The sequence below is a fragment of the Cetorhinus maximus genome, chromosome 7 (assembly GCF_964194155.1).
Source record: "Cetorhinus maximus chromosome 7, sCetMax3.hap1.1, whole genome shotgun sequence".
In the NCBI taxonomy this organism is placed as follows: domain Eukaryota; kingdom Metazoa; phylum Chordata; class Chondrichthyes; order Lamniformes; family Cetorhinidae; genus Cetorhinus; species Cetorhinus maximus.
In genome coordinates, this window is record NC_135885.1 from 86160712 (window position 1) to 86174336 (window position 13625).

Consider the following 13625-nt stretch of genomic DNA (forward strand, 5'->3'; position numbering starts at 1 on the left):
GAGAACGCCAGTTTTGCCTCCACTTTCATGGCTCCCACCATGATCCCGCCAAGGTCGAGTGATGCATTTAGGTGTATGCTGATGGACAACTCATGTTCACCAAGGTGGGTAGGAGGATTAGTGGGGGCAGCCAACAATGAGCTGTACTGGATCCTCCAGTGTCCTGGGTGGAGTGGCCTGGCCGCTAAAGGGTTGGATGAGTCGTGAATGATGTAAAGGCTGATGTCTCAAGGGTGATGGCAAGCACCTCAAAGTGAGTGAAGGAGGTTACACATATATGGCTTCCATTATATAGGTCAAGGATCCAGTCTCCAAGCGCATGCCTGCAAAAAGGAGACCAGAACTAGTCCGTGGTCCTCCAAGATGGCCTTCACCATTGTGGGGTGCATGTAGACCAGGCCTCCACCAAAGATAGGAGTAGGCCTTTGTTTTTTATTCATTCATGGAATGTGGGCATCACTGGCTAGGCCAGCATTTATTACCCAACCCTTGTCCTTGAGAAGGTGGTGGTGAGCTGCCTTCTTGAATTGCTGCAGTCCATGTGGTGTAGATTCACTAACAATGCTGTTAGGAAGGAGGTTCCAGGATTTTGACCCATCCACAGTGAATGAACGGGGACATATTTCCAAATCAGGATTGTGTGTGGCTTGCAGGGAAACTTCCAGGTGGTGGTGTTCCAATGCATCTGCTGCCCTTGTCCTTCTAGATAGTAGTGGTCATGGGTTTGGAAGGTGCTGTCTAAGGAGCCTTGGTGAGTTCCTGCAGTGCATCTTGCAGATTGTACACACTGCTGCCACTGTGCATTGGTGGTGGAGGGAGTGAATGTTTGTGGATGGGGTGCCAATCAAGTGGACTGCTTTGTCCTTGCTGGTGTCAAGCTTCTTGCGTATTGTTGGAGCTGCACTCATCCTGGCAAGTAGAGAGTATTCCATCACACTCCTGACTTCTGCCTTGTAAATAGCTTTGGGGAGTCAGGAGGTGAGTTACTTGCCACAGAACTCCCAGCCTCTGATGTGCTCTTGCAGCCATAGTATTTATATGGCTAGTCCAGTTCAGTTTCCAGTCAGCAAGGGTCACAAATGCTATGGGCCTGAGGGACAGTTTCCAGGAAAAAGCTGACTATATATTCCATGCAAAATGCTCACAGATCCACAGAACAGTAGCCAATCCAGCAGCTCTACTGGCTGCGGCTCACCTGGGGAGGAACAGACAGAGAGAGGTCCAGAGTCACGGGCAACAGCACCCAAATTCCACGTGGTGGCGGCTGGGGAGGGACCTGTTGTGCATGATGATAGTACCCAAGGGCAGCAGCGGCAGCAAGCATTGGTTTGCAACCGGATATATTGGAGGCTTTGCAGCTACTTCGAGATGAGTGAGAGGCAATACTGAAGACAAGTACACACATTATGGGAAGCAGTCACACAGATATGCCAGCTCCTGCATGATGAACTGCATCCGCAGGAATTGGGAGGCAATGTCATGCCTGTGATGTTGAACTTCTATGCAAGCAGCTCATTCCAAAGATCAACTGGGGACTTATATGACATACCCCAATCGGGCACACATAAATTCATAAGGGAGGTAACAGCAAGATTCATCAACAGAAAAGAGCTTCACTCCCTTGATGTGCAGCTAGTTTGCGATCAACAGAGACATATCCTGCAGGTGTGTGCTCGTTATTCTGGAAGCTCACGCAATTCCTTCATTCTGCCTGACTCCCAGTGGTCCCAAGTGTTCAGTTCACCTTATTGTCTGCAGGGCTGGTTCATGGCTAACAAGAGATACCCACAAAAGAGCTGGCTGATGACCCCTTTAAGGAATCCACAGCCTGAGGCAGAGGAGAGGTACAACGCAGCCCATGAATCCACAAGGGTCACCGTAGAGCAGACCTTTTGGCTTCTGAAGATGGTTCTGATGCCTGGACTGGTCAGGTGGAGCTCTTGGGTACCCTCTGGACCATGTATCCAAGATAGTCGTGGTATGCTGTGCCCTGCACAACCTCACTCAGCAAAAGGGTGAGGAATTTGCAGAGGGAGATGCCTCCTCAGACGATGAGGACGAAGGGGAAGATGATGGCAACGATGAGGGAGGGGATGGTACCAAAGCTGCAGAAGAAGCCAGGGCAATGGTGTGATGCGGCAGACAGACCCGAGATAATCTCATTGCAGCAAGATTTGAGGCTGAATAAGGAAACACATTAGCTACACACCTTTCTGGGTTCCTTTCTGATGATGCTTGGGAGACATGGGTTTCCTCGAGGGAGCAGGACTTTTATGTTTTGTTTCAGTGATCTTTTGATCTGTTTTTTGCAATAAATTTTACTTTGCGACTCTTAAGCTACTGGCTTTGTGTTTCTGTGACAAAGCCTCCTGGAGATTACGGCCATCTGCAGCACGCAGTGGGGACTGCACAAACAACACTACATTGTCAGTGGCAGCATGTCCAGGTTCTTAACCTGCTTAAAAACACACATCCCCTGGACAGAGCGTATCTGCAGGGAGAAATGCCCCTTTCCCTTCCCATCAGAAATCATGAATGCTGCTGCAATGGATGCCTCAGGATACAATGGGGGGGCAATACACTCAAGTCTCCGTGAGACATTCAGCAAATAGGGTCATTGCCTCGCCTGGGTAACATTAATGAGAGGAATACGTACACATGCAATGCCTTAGCTGCAGATGGCTCTCAGGCATCATTATCTGTGGTTTTTTTCAGTATTTGCACAGCAGCTGCAGGCCTACAAGATGCCTAGCAAGTCTCTGATTTCACAATTGATGGCTAAGTTTGGGCTACCCCCTGGTGAAATTCCTCCAAGAGGGCATCAGATAGGGCCACATAATATGTGCAGCGAGCACAGATCCACATCAAGCAGATGTGAAAGTTTAAGCTTCATGGTGCCCTTCAATAAACATTATAGCACCGAATAACAGCCCAAGCAAACACCGAGACTCGACATTAAAGTACGATCATTAAATTATTAAGTGCTTTACATATTTACATTGCATGTACCTGTGGCCCCCTGTGTGATTTCAAAACTCTTTAATCTTTCTTTTCCTACCAGGACACCTAGGTGCAGCCCTGACACCCACAGCTGAGGTGGAGGCAGCCTTCTGGCTGATTGGCTGAGATAACCTTGGCAGGCGTCCTCTGGTGTTCCAAGGCCTGGAGGGTCCTGGTCCGCTGGGGGTCTCCTGCACAGCTGCAGTGGCAGTCCTCAGCCTGACCTGCTGGAGGTGATGGGGTCACTGGCAAAGAGGAAGTGGAGAGTCAGGGGACCCTTGAAGTGTCCTGGGATGAAGACCCCTTGATGCCTGACAGTCGCTTCTCCTCCCAGCCGGTATGTGATGCCACCTTCCTAACTCCATGAGGAGAAGGGGCAGCTGGAGGGAGGTCAATGTTCCTTGCCCCCTTCTCGTCTAGCCATTGATTCAATGCATCCAAGGCTCAGGCGATGGAGTGAAGGTCTGAGTGAGTATCAGGCAGATATTGATCTGCTGGACCTGGTTCTCTGTGGCGGCCACCACTTGTTTCATGAGCCATGAGCTCTCTGGCCATAACTACGACAACAGGCAGAACTTGGACAGACTTCTCCGCCCTTCACTCAAGCCTGTGCATGGACTCTGGCTACTCTGCCAAATGTTCCCCTGCTTGTCTCTGCATCCCCATCTTGTTATTGATGGTCAATTCCAGAGGTTCTTCATCTACATGGGATTCAGCAGGGGCCTGGAGTCCAGCAGTTCTGTGAGTGTCAGAGACCTAGGCTGCCACAGTCTCCTACAGTCTGTGATGTGCTCACCAGTTTGTCACCCTGAGCCTACTCCAGATACCTACCGAGGTGAATATCTCTGCGTTGGTGGAGGGTGCAGAAGAAAGCCATGAAGCCATGACGGTGCACCCTCTGAGGGTTCTGCATCATCCTCCTCAGAGGTGGATCTGGAGGTGGGGAGTGGCTGTCTCCTCCTCTTGAGCATCCTGATGCCAGAAGCTGCAGTGGAAAATAAAAATAATTAGTTGCACCTTGATCAATGACTGTTTTCTCAAGTGTGTTAAAATCATTATTGCTGCATGTCCAGCTGTGAAGACCAAACAGGTGGTATCCTCACTGGATGGCTGGGTAAGCCCAGCCTCCCCTTCAGCAAAGGCACATTCCCAGTCTTCACTGGCTAATTCAGCTGCCTTCTTCTCAAAGGGGGTCATGATCCAAATGTCCATAACTCCACCACCCGTCTGGAATGCTCCCTTTTATTGTTGGTGGTTTTCTCCTGCAGACAAAGATAAGCATTAAATGACATGTGTCATGAAAAGATATTAATGCCTATATTATTGGAAATTATTTTTTAAAATATAGTTCTAGTGGGGTCTGTGTCTATGTGTGTCTTAATTGGATTATGACCAGCTAGCCTGGGTGCTTTGATGTATAGTGGTTTTGAGGTATTAATTGGGTAAACGTAAGGAGGGAAGAAGGTAAAGTTTAAATTTGCATTTGTTAAAAGAAACCATTCAAGACTGTGGGTGAAATCTCACACCTAGCTAGAAGACACCAAACAATGTGTTTCTTTTTTTCAGCATTAATAAAACTAGTGGGATGAAAGGACGTTATTGTTAGAAGAGGTAAAGTTAAAAGCCTAGTGATACAATGGAAAATTTACATTCAAAGAGAAAGATAAAGGAGAAAGGAGATTTGTGTGTAAGGTAGAGGCATTTTAAGATCCAACAAGTGTGAGAAGCCTCCAGCTTGTAAACCTCAGGCTGCTGTCTGCAAGGACCCAGAGCTGAAAGAAACTCATTTTGAATGCAATTGTCCAGAGTGTGCTTTGCCAGGGGTCTCTTTAAATCTATAAGATTTACTGTTGCCTTAATGGGGGTGTAACTGAGAGTCAGATTAATTAGGGGATTTTTGTAATTATTATAGTAGTAATTTTGTAGACGTATGTATGTGTTTACAATCTTGTATTAATAAATGTTTAATTTAGTTTTATAAAAAACCTCTTGAAATTCGGTCTTGTTACTACTGAATTCAAAGTCTGCATCTCGAAACATACAGTTTGCAAAAATGGGCTATGAAAGTTGTTTCAAGTTTCCCTCTGGGATTTGAACAACTCGGCCTTTACCATCGGCTGCCCATGGGTGCATGAGCCATTTATGACCATTTGTGGCTACATATTCTCCTGTGCCCTCCCCTGTAAGTGTTTGACACCCAGCCACAGTGTCCTGAAAGTTGAACATCATTCAGAGCATTAAGTCTCTAACACACATTCAGTACACGTGGACCCTGTGATGGTGATGCAATCCACCCATAATCCTGTCGTACACTTAAAATATTTGATTCCACTTTGAGTTTGACTTGACATATGAGTAGACAGTGGCACTTACCCTGGCAGAGCACAGCAGGTTGTTCATCCTTTTGTGGCACTGGAGTCAGGTTCTTCTGTGGGTCCCACTGGAGTTCACCTACGCTGCACCTTCCATCCAGGCTGTCTTGGTTTGGCAGGAGGGACTCCTGTTGCCATTCCTGAGAAAGACCACCTCCCGCCTTTCCTTGACAGCCTGGAGAAGAACCTGCAGCAAAGCATTGCTGAAAAGTGGGGGCATCTGTTGACTGGTCTGAGACATCACTGGTAGCAGCAGTTGGTTTCCATAGGTGGGAAAACATCTCCAAGGTTGCGTGAACGACAGGAACAGTGATGCTGCTGGGCCGCAGACAGTTCCTGTCTGGGTGCCCGAACTTTACAACCCCGTGAGGCAGTGGCGGAGCCAACAACTTACTGTCCACCCCACCGTGAGATTGGCCGTTTTCCCCAGGCATGCATAGCTAATGAGCTGATCTGCACATAATCGCTAAACGAAATGTCTTCTGGCAAGAAAAATGCACTTTTTTGGTCCCGCCGCATAACTTAGACTACCCAAAGTCACCATTATACAATTGTGAGCGTTAATGATGAGTGCCAGTAAGTTATTCACTCAAAAGGCACCACATTTGTATCTATACTCATTTGAAATATCCAAGAATGCGCTTCCAGTAAGTGTTGCTCCACAGTGATCGGAGATGGGAGCCTTTGCTCAATGGACTCCCAGTGTAGCATCTCGACTGATTAAAATTAGTTAACTGAGCACAGACCAGGGATTGAAACAGGGATCATTCAGCCAATAAAAAATGGTCTAGGTAAAGTAAAGAATGATATCCAGATAAAGCAGAGATAGAACTGTCAGATGTACTACAGGCTTCAAGTTCAGAAAATGTGCTATTGTGTATAATTCTTACGAAGTCAGATTTTCTTTGTGCCTGTTTTTGAGTTAACAATTAATGTGAATTACAGACACAGCTGAATACAATAAGTGAACATTTTCATGTTATGTAATTGCAGAGTATCCACTCACAGTCAAAAAAACCTGATGACTGTTTCCAACTTGGGTGTTATTTTTGGACCAACACTAATGAGATCCCAAGAGGAGACCGTAGCAGCTATGATGAACATTAAATTTCAGAACATTGTGGTTGAGATTCTGATAGAGAATTATGAAAAGGTACTGTTTGAGCTGCCTGTTTTTTTTCAATGGCTGTATTTTATATTTTAAGTAGTTCATTGTCATTGGTCATAGATAAAAATAAAACAAAAATGCCTCTCATTAGCTGTCCCCCTGCTTGTTTCATATTCTTTCTGCCATCTATCTTTCTATTGATATAATTTCATAAGATCATTAGAAACAAGACTAAAAGTAGGCCATATGGCCCCTTGAGTCTCCATAGCCCTTCAATAAGATCATGGCTAATCTGATGGTCACCTTAAGTCCCCTTACCCACCAGATCCCATAATCTTTAACTCTCTTATAGATCAAAATCTGTCTAACTCAAGTCTTCAGTAATGATAATATTCAATGCAATTAAAGCAAAAATGTCTTTGTTCTACACATTGTATTGTAATACAATCCTGAAACGGAGAGCAACTGCACTAGCAGTGGGCTTTAAGATTTGTTTTCATTATTGGCTGATTATACCATTGCATTTTATATGCTTCATGTTTATTTGTGTACATATTGAATGCAAGGTTGTAGTTTCAGTTTTGATAGTATAGCTACTCTAAGATCCAACTTATTTTTAATTAAGATTTTCTAAACTTGGGACACTGGGACTATTTATTTGGAGTAATGCAAAGAAGGTTATGAGATTTTACATTTTGACTGGTTTATTATGGAAACACTATGGCCGGAATTTTCCAGCCCCATTGGTGTTGGGCGTCATGGGGACAATATGGCGAGAAGGCCAAAAATCGGTTTCACACCGGCTAATGGAATGCAAAGTAAAGTCCAACCGGAATCATCCCCCAATGCCAGATTTTCCATTAAGCCAGTGGGAAAACATGCTGGTCCAGAACATGCATGGACAAGTGTGATGTGCAGAAGTCGGGACTTGGCATTAGGGCCTTGCTCAGATCGTGGACATAGGAGGAGCAGAAGATGCTGGAGCCCTAAAGCTACTGGGCCCTGGAGGGACACATGCATTGCATGCTGGGTGGATTCTCATGGACGTGGCTCTGCTGTGAAGTAGGTCACGGAAGGTGGGAGGTCTCCGTTGTTTCTTGGGTCTGCTTTGGAACATCATGGTCTTAGCCATGGGCTGCTGCAGATGATTGGCAACAGGGGTGGGGTAGGGAATGGTAGGTCCAGCTGAGATTGGGAGAGGAAGGTGTACCGGGGGGGTGGTTGGAGAGAGGGAGGTGAGGTTGGCAGCGTGGGTGGCGAAGGTGTCGGGGGTGAGGTTGGTGGGGGGAACAAAGGTGTTGGGGGTGAAGTTGGGAGGGAGGGACGCAGGTTAAAGGGGAATGGTGAGGTTGGGAGGGTGGAAGAGGGAGTAAGGGTGGAGGAGGGAGTAAGGCGGTGGGGGGTGGGGGGAGGAATATCCACATGAATGTGCAAGAAGGAGCCTATGGAGTCAATGACTGCCTCCTGGGAGACAACCTGAGGGTGGATGTGGTAGGAGGGAATGATGAGTATGAGAGAGGGCAGAGAGTGAGCCAGAAGGGTGAGGGTGCAACGGTAGCGGTAGAAGGGTAAGCGAGGTTGGTTGTTCGGAACTCAGACCCTGGGGGTGGGAAGGAGGAGGTCAGGAGGTCAATGTGGATGGGGGTGGGATTCTCAGGAATGTGGGGACGTTCACCAGTTCATCCTGGAAAGAAAAGGGTTCAGGTTTGTAGGTGACGGCGTGTAGGTGGGAGGTGATGCTGGAGGGTTACCTGTGATAGGGAAAGGACATGGATGACTGGGAGAGGGAAAAGTACGAGGGAGCTGATCAGAAATTTAATGACTACCATGGCTCTTCGAAAGTGAGCGGAGCCTCTTATTGAACGGGTACAGGTGCTGCATGCAAGTGAAATCAGTGATTGGCCGGAGATGCAGGTCAGATTAGATGGACAACTGAAAGAGCACCCCAGCAGGTAGCGTGGAAAATGCTCAGGACAGTGAGATGAGTGTGATGGATGAAAGCTCCGCGTGCACGAGAGAGTGCTTGCACTAGTCTCCACAAGGCCCTTCCACACACACACTTCTCCTTCCAGGATCACTCAGGGCCCGGCTGCGTGCAGCTGAATTACTAGTGGGTTGGGGTGGGGGGTGGATGCGGTGGGGATGCAGTGGGAGCACTTGCAAAGCCTGTAAATGAAGCTGAAAAACAACATTACACATTATTCAGTGAAAGTGAATATATTTTCAGATTATAAAGTGACAAAATGTGTTTACTCGTGCAACCACTTGTGATCAGAATTTCTTAACTTCTCTAGGCAATAACACTGCTTGTAGATGCTGTCCTGACATCTGAAACAGAGGTGGAGAAAGCCTGTGTAATGGTTGACCCTGTTGCCTCTGATGATTTCGGCATGCGTCCTCTGGAGAGCTGAGGCCTTGAAGGCCCTGGCGTGCTTTGGGTGTCCTTCTGTGAACCAGCTGCTCCCTCCGCAGTGACAGAGGGCAAGGTTGAGGGGTTCACAGGCAAAGGGGACTCAGAGGGAGAGGACAGCCTCTGAGATTCCTGAGTGGATGACTCAGGGATGCCCAGCTGCTGCTCCTCTCCCCTTCGGGTGCCCAAGGGCCCCAGCCTGACTTCTTGAGGGGAGGTAGCACCTGGAGGGACGTTGAGGTGCCCTGTTTCCCTCTTATGTTGCCACTGCAGGAACTCACCCATGGCTACGGCGATGAAGTGCAAGTCTGCACACATCTCTGCATTTTGCTGGACCAGGGTGTCCAGGGCATCCACCATCCTTCCCATGGAGACCTCCATAGGCGCACATGTGGGCACCACTTCATCAGAGCACAGATGGAAGCACTCCTCCAACTCACATGCACTCTGTTGAGGGCTTCCAGCAGCTCTAAGCAATATCCCCCCACCTTCTGTTGACTCACCATGATGAGTTGGAAGGCCAAATCCAGAGACTTGTCATCTGACTCGGACCTCACAGATGCCTCTTCCCCGGCAGTCCTCTGACTGCCGGGGAGCTCGGTTGAACCTGCCTCCTCCTGCTGTGGACACGTGTCCGTGCGGTGACCACCAGATTGTGAACCTGAACCTGCTCTAGATCTAGGTCCCATGGAGGTGTGTGGCTCTGCGCTGGTGCAGGGTGTGGGTAAGCACTGTGACGGGTCTTCCAGGCTGTGGATGTGTGATGGGTTTGTGAGTGTGAGAGTTGAGGGCAATGAGAAGAGTGACTTACCCTGGCGAACGGATGAGACCATTCATCCTCTTCCTGTACTGCATGGCTGTCCTCTTTTGCTGACCACCGTTGCCACCACCTCCTATGCTGTATTGGTGGCAAGCGGAACCATGGATGGGATGGGGACGTGAGTTCCAGAGGATATGAGCCTGATGGAAATGTGAGGGTGTGTGTGAGAGCTAGAGGCGTTGTCCAATGAGGTGAGAACCCTGTGGATGCGTGGTGGGTTTGTGAATGTGGGAGTTGAGAGTGATGAGGTGATTGGATTACCTGGCAGAATGGATGACAGCATTCATCCTCTTCTTGCACTGGATGCCGACCTTCTTTGTGTTCCGGCGGCACTGACCGCCACCACCACCGCCTCTCAGGCCTGACTCTAGTGGACCTACTATGGCCAGAGCAAGGTTAGAGAACATTGCAGCAGCCTCCCACTGTGCCCAGCAGGCGCCCCAGAGAGGTGTCACTAAATTTGGAGGCTGCCATCTTCTTTACTTTTGGGGCCATCTGTCGCCTGGAGCAGTCTTGCTCTGAAGACATGAAGTAGGCATGCACTCCGGTGCGCTTTAAATATGGCACCCAGAGCGAGGAAGCGCTGAGACCATGGCATAGCGGGCAAATCCGAGCCCACCCGCCAGCGATCCGGCGTGTTTGTGATCAGAATTATTAACACGTTATTAATGAGATGTGACGTTTGAGAATGGGATGCTACAGCGCGAAAAGCAATTGTGGCTGGCAGGTAAAAAGTCTGTTTTCCCGCCCGCCCGCTACCACACTTTGTGCAAATCTGGGACGATTCTGCCCTATAGCTGTTGGTTGGGGAGCATTGGATGATTCTAAAAGGAGAGGATTTAGAAGTGATTTCTTTTATGGCGATAGTTGTTACAATAGAGATTATCTTTCCACATGGGGCACTTGTGCAAGGGTGTGGTAGTTACACATTTGAAGCCTTGGAAGATAAATAGCTAAGGGATAATGGGAATTGTTTCAGATTGTCCTAGGAAGGATACGGAAGAGCCATTATTAGTCAAATCGTCTCCTTGGTGTATGTGTAGGTGTGTTCGTGTGTGTGTGTCCATGTATGTGTGTGTGGAATTCCTAATTGGTGTATCTTAAGGTTATAGGGGAAGCAATGGCATAGTGGTATTGTCACTGGACTGGTAATCCAGAGACCCAGAATAATGCTCTGGGGACCCAAGTTCGAATCCCTCCAAGGCAGATGGAGGAATTTGAATTCAATAAAAATCTGGTGTTAAAACTCTAACGATAACCACAAAACCATTGCCGATTGTTGTAAAAACTCATCTGGTTCACTAATGCCCTTTAGGGAAGGAAATCTGCTGTCCTTACCTGGTCTGGCCTACATGTGACTGTAGATCCACAATAATGTGCTTGACTCTTAAAATGCCCTCTGAACAAGGGCAATTAGGGATGGGCAATAAATGCTGGCTGAGCCAGTGACTCCCAAAGGTTAGCTTATTTTTAAAAATCATTAATTGAATAATCTGTTGCTGAATTCCATGTAGGCAGTTTATTTTCTATTTCAGTTACATTTATAATTATACATGTTATATTATTTTACAATGTTCTACAAACGCATATTTTGTTTCCCTCATTCATAGATATTCCACAGTCTACCTGACCCAAATGTTCCTCTTCCTCAACCTGAGCAGAGGTCTGGATCTAGGCGAAGCAAGGCAACTTGCCTGTCGACAGGCCCAAGAAGACCGAGGGGCATCTACACCCCAACATTGTGTCTAGCAGATGCAGACAGTAAGACAACATACAGTTAAACTCTGAAAGAGCTGTACTAATTTTTTTTGATAACATTGACTTCAAATGAAAAATGTAAACCACAACCTCAAAACTCTTCTGAATATCTACATTTGAGAGATATATTGGAAGAGGCTCCTCTTGTTATAGTAAGGAATAGGTACCAAATAATTTATCAGTTTTCTTTGCTTTCAAGGTTATTTCCTTCTTTTCAGATGCATGCAGTTAATTCTCCAATATAGACCATTCTAGCTTTCTGCAAGAAAATGAGTGGTTAGGATTGACAGAGGCTAGAAACTGCATGTAAGGTTGTATGACTACACATCTTCATCCTGCTTTGGCATATTAGCACACTAAAGCATTATGCCAACAGGATGCCTCTTAAGTAGATTTTTAATGGATGTTTGACTGCAAAGATATCTAATGGGCCTTTGGCTTCTATGAGTTGGATTTTCGCTACCAAGTAGGGTAGCTTGAGTCAGGAAATTTCCTGACTCGGTAGTCCTGCCTTGGTTTGAAACGCCTTTTGCTCCAGTTTGGGGGTGGGTTCAGGATAGAGTCAGGCCTGCCATCCCAGGAAGCAGAGCTTAGGTGGCCACAGGAGTGGATGAGTACCAAGGCGGGTTGGTTAGAAGGCCCGTCTGGGTTTTCTGGGACTTTGTCCCTGTTGAAATAAATATAGTTAGGCCAGCTAGCCCTCAACGCTCACACCACCTCATCCCCACCCACTCCCCAAGGCCCTTCATACTCTCCATATCAGCTCAATGCCAACTCATGCCATCCAGCCATTCCCCATGGCCCCTCATACTCTCCATGCCAACTCAATGCTAACACATGCCCCTTCCATGCCCATTCAACCAGTATGCACTATGTACATAACCAATGAGCTAAATAATAACAATGGCAAGTGTGAAACTGCTGAGGGAAAAAAAAATTCAGAAATTTTTTTGAAAAAACTGCTATTCCTATTCTATAAAAGTGTCAATCAGACAGACCATTAAAGTGTCAATAACAGAGGCTTCAAACACTTCACACCTCTTAATCTTGTCCAATTTAACATTGGGACATTGACTAAACAGCTCAAAGAAAGAACAATATATTGTCAACAAGCAAATTCGACAATTCACTTCACTTGTCTAAACAGATTACCTACTAAGATAAAGCCTTTATTGGTCCAGGCTCTCAGCCAACCATGCATAATGAGAACAAACCCATGGAAATTGCCGGCACCAGGAATGGGGGCAGGAATCCCAGAATCTTAAATGGCTCTGAAGTCGTCCCCACTCCCCAAAAATCCGTCTGAAATAGCTAAAACAGAAGTCAAAAATCAACTTTAAAAATTTAGAAAGAAAGAAAGACACATTTAAATGATGCTTTATCACTTTCTCTGAATTTTCTCAATGCACTTCGTGTATGATTAATTACTTTAAAGTGCAGTGGCTTTTTTATTAGGCAAATGTAGCAGCCATAATAAGATCCTGAAAACCATAAGCAGCTGAATAACCAGTTAATCCCTCTCAATGTTACTGATTGAGGGAAGAATGTTAGTCAGGATGCTGCCTGCTTTCTGAACATTACCATGTGATGTGTAACCATCAGAAGACACAAGTCTGTATTGCTTTAGTGGCTCCTCCAAATGCTTGAAAACATACATAATTCTAAAAATGTCCATCTGGTGACTTGACACTGGAAAGTTTTATAAGAAAAATAAATGCAGCAAAATCCGGCTCCATAGTTCTCATATTTTCAGCACTATGGGTACCACTTCGGCTGTAAAATTATGTCTGTGTCGTGCATGCACTTCCAGTGCAATTCTTGCCTGATGACATCTCAGTGAGGGCTATAATGTGTTGCATTCAGTATGCAGTATGCAGAGTAGATGGATGTGATGTCGGTCAGCATGTAATGCTGATTTGAGGCCAGCACTGCCATTTTTGACCCTACTCCAGCTAACACCTTTGCTCAAACTCACACAGCTGAACATGCATTCAGTAGCAAGAAAGAGGCCCCACCAGTGCCAATTAAAAGGATCATCAATTATTTTCATGTTGGTTGCTGATTGATTTCTACCAGCTCTGCCTGAGCTTGTGGAAGTGCACTGAGTTTCTAAAGCTGGTGAAGACAATAAGGACTGGTATTGCATGTGGTGAAAGT

General features: G+C 46.6%; 1 protein-coding gene across 1 annotated transcript in view; it reads left to right on the top strand.

The window, feature by feature from the left end:
- Positions 1 to 13625, top strand: part of arhgap42a (Rho GTPase activating protein 42a) — a 480518-nt gene that overhangs the window by 437250 nt on the left and 29643 nt on the right. Inside the window, exons 18-19 of the mRNA XM_078545811.1 lie at positions 6366 to 6525; positions 11321 to 11471. Of these exons, the coding sequence (XP_078401937.1) occupies positions 6366 to 6525; positions 11321 to 11471 (311 nt within the window). The remainder of the gene's footprint in view (positions 1 to 6365; positions 6526 to 11320; positions 11472 to 13625) is intronic.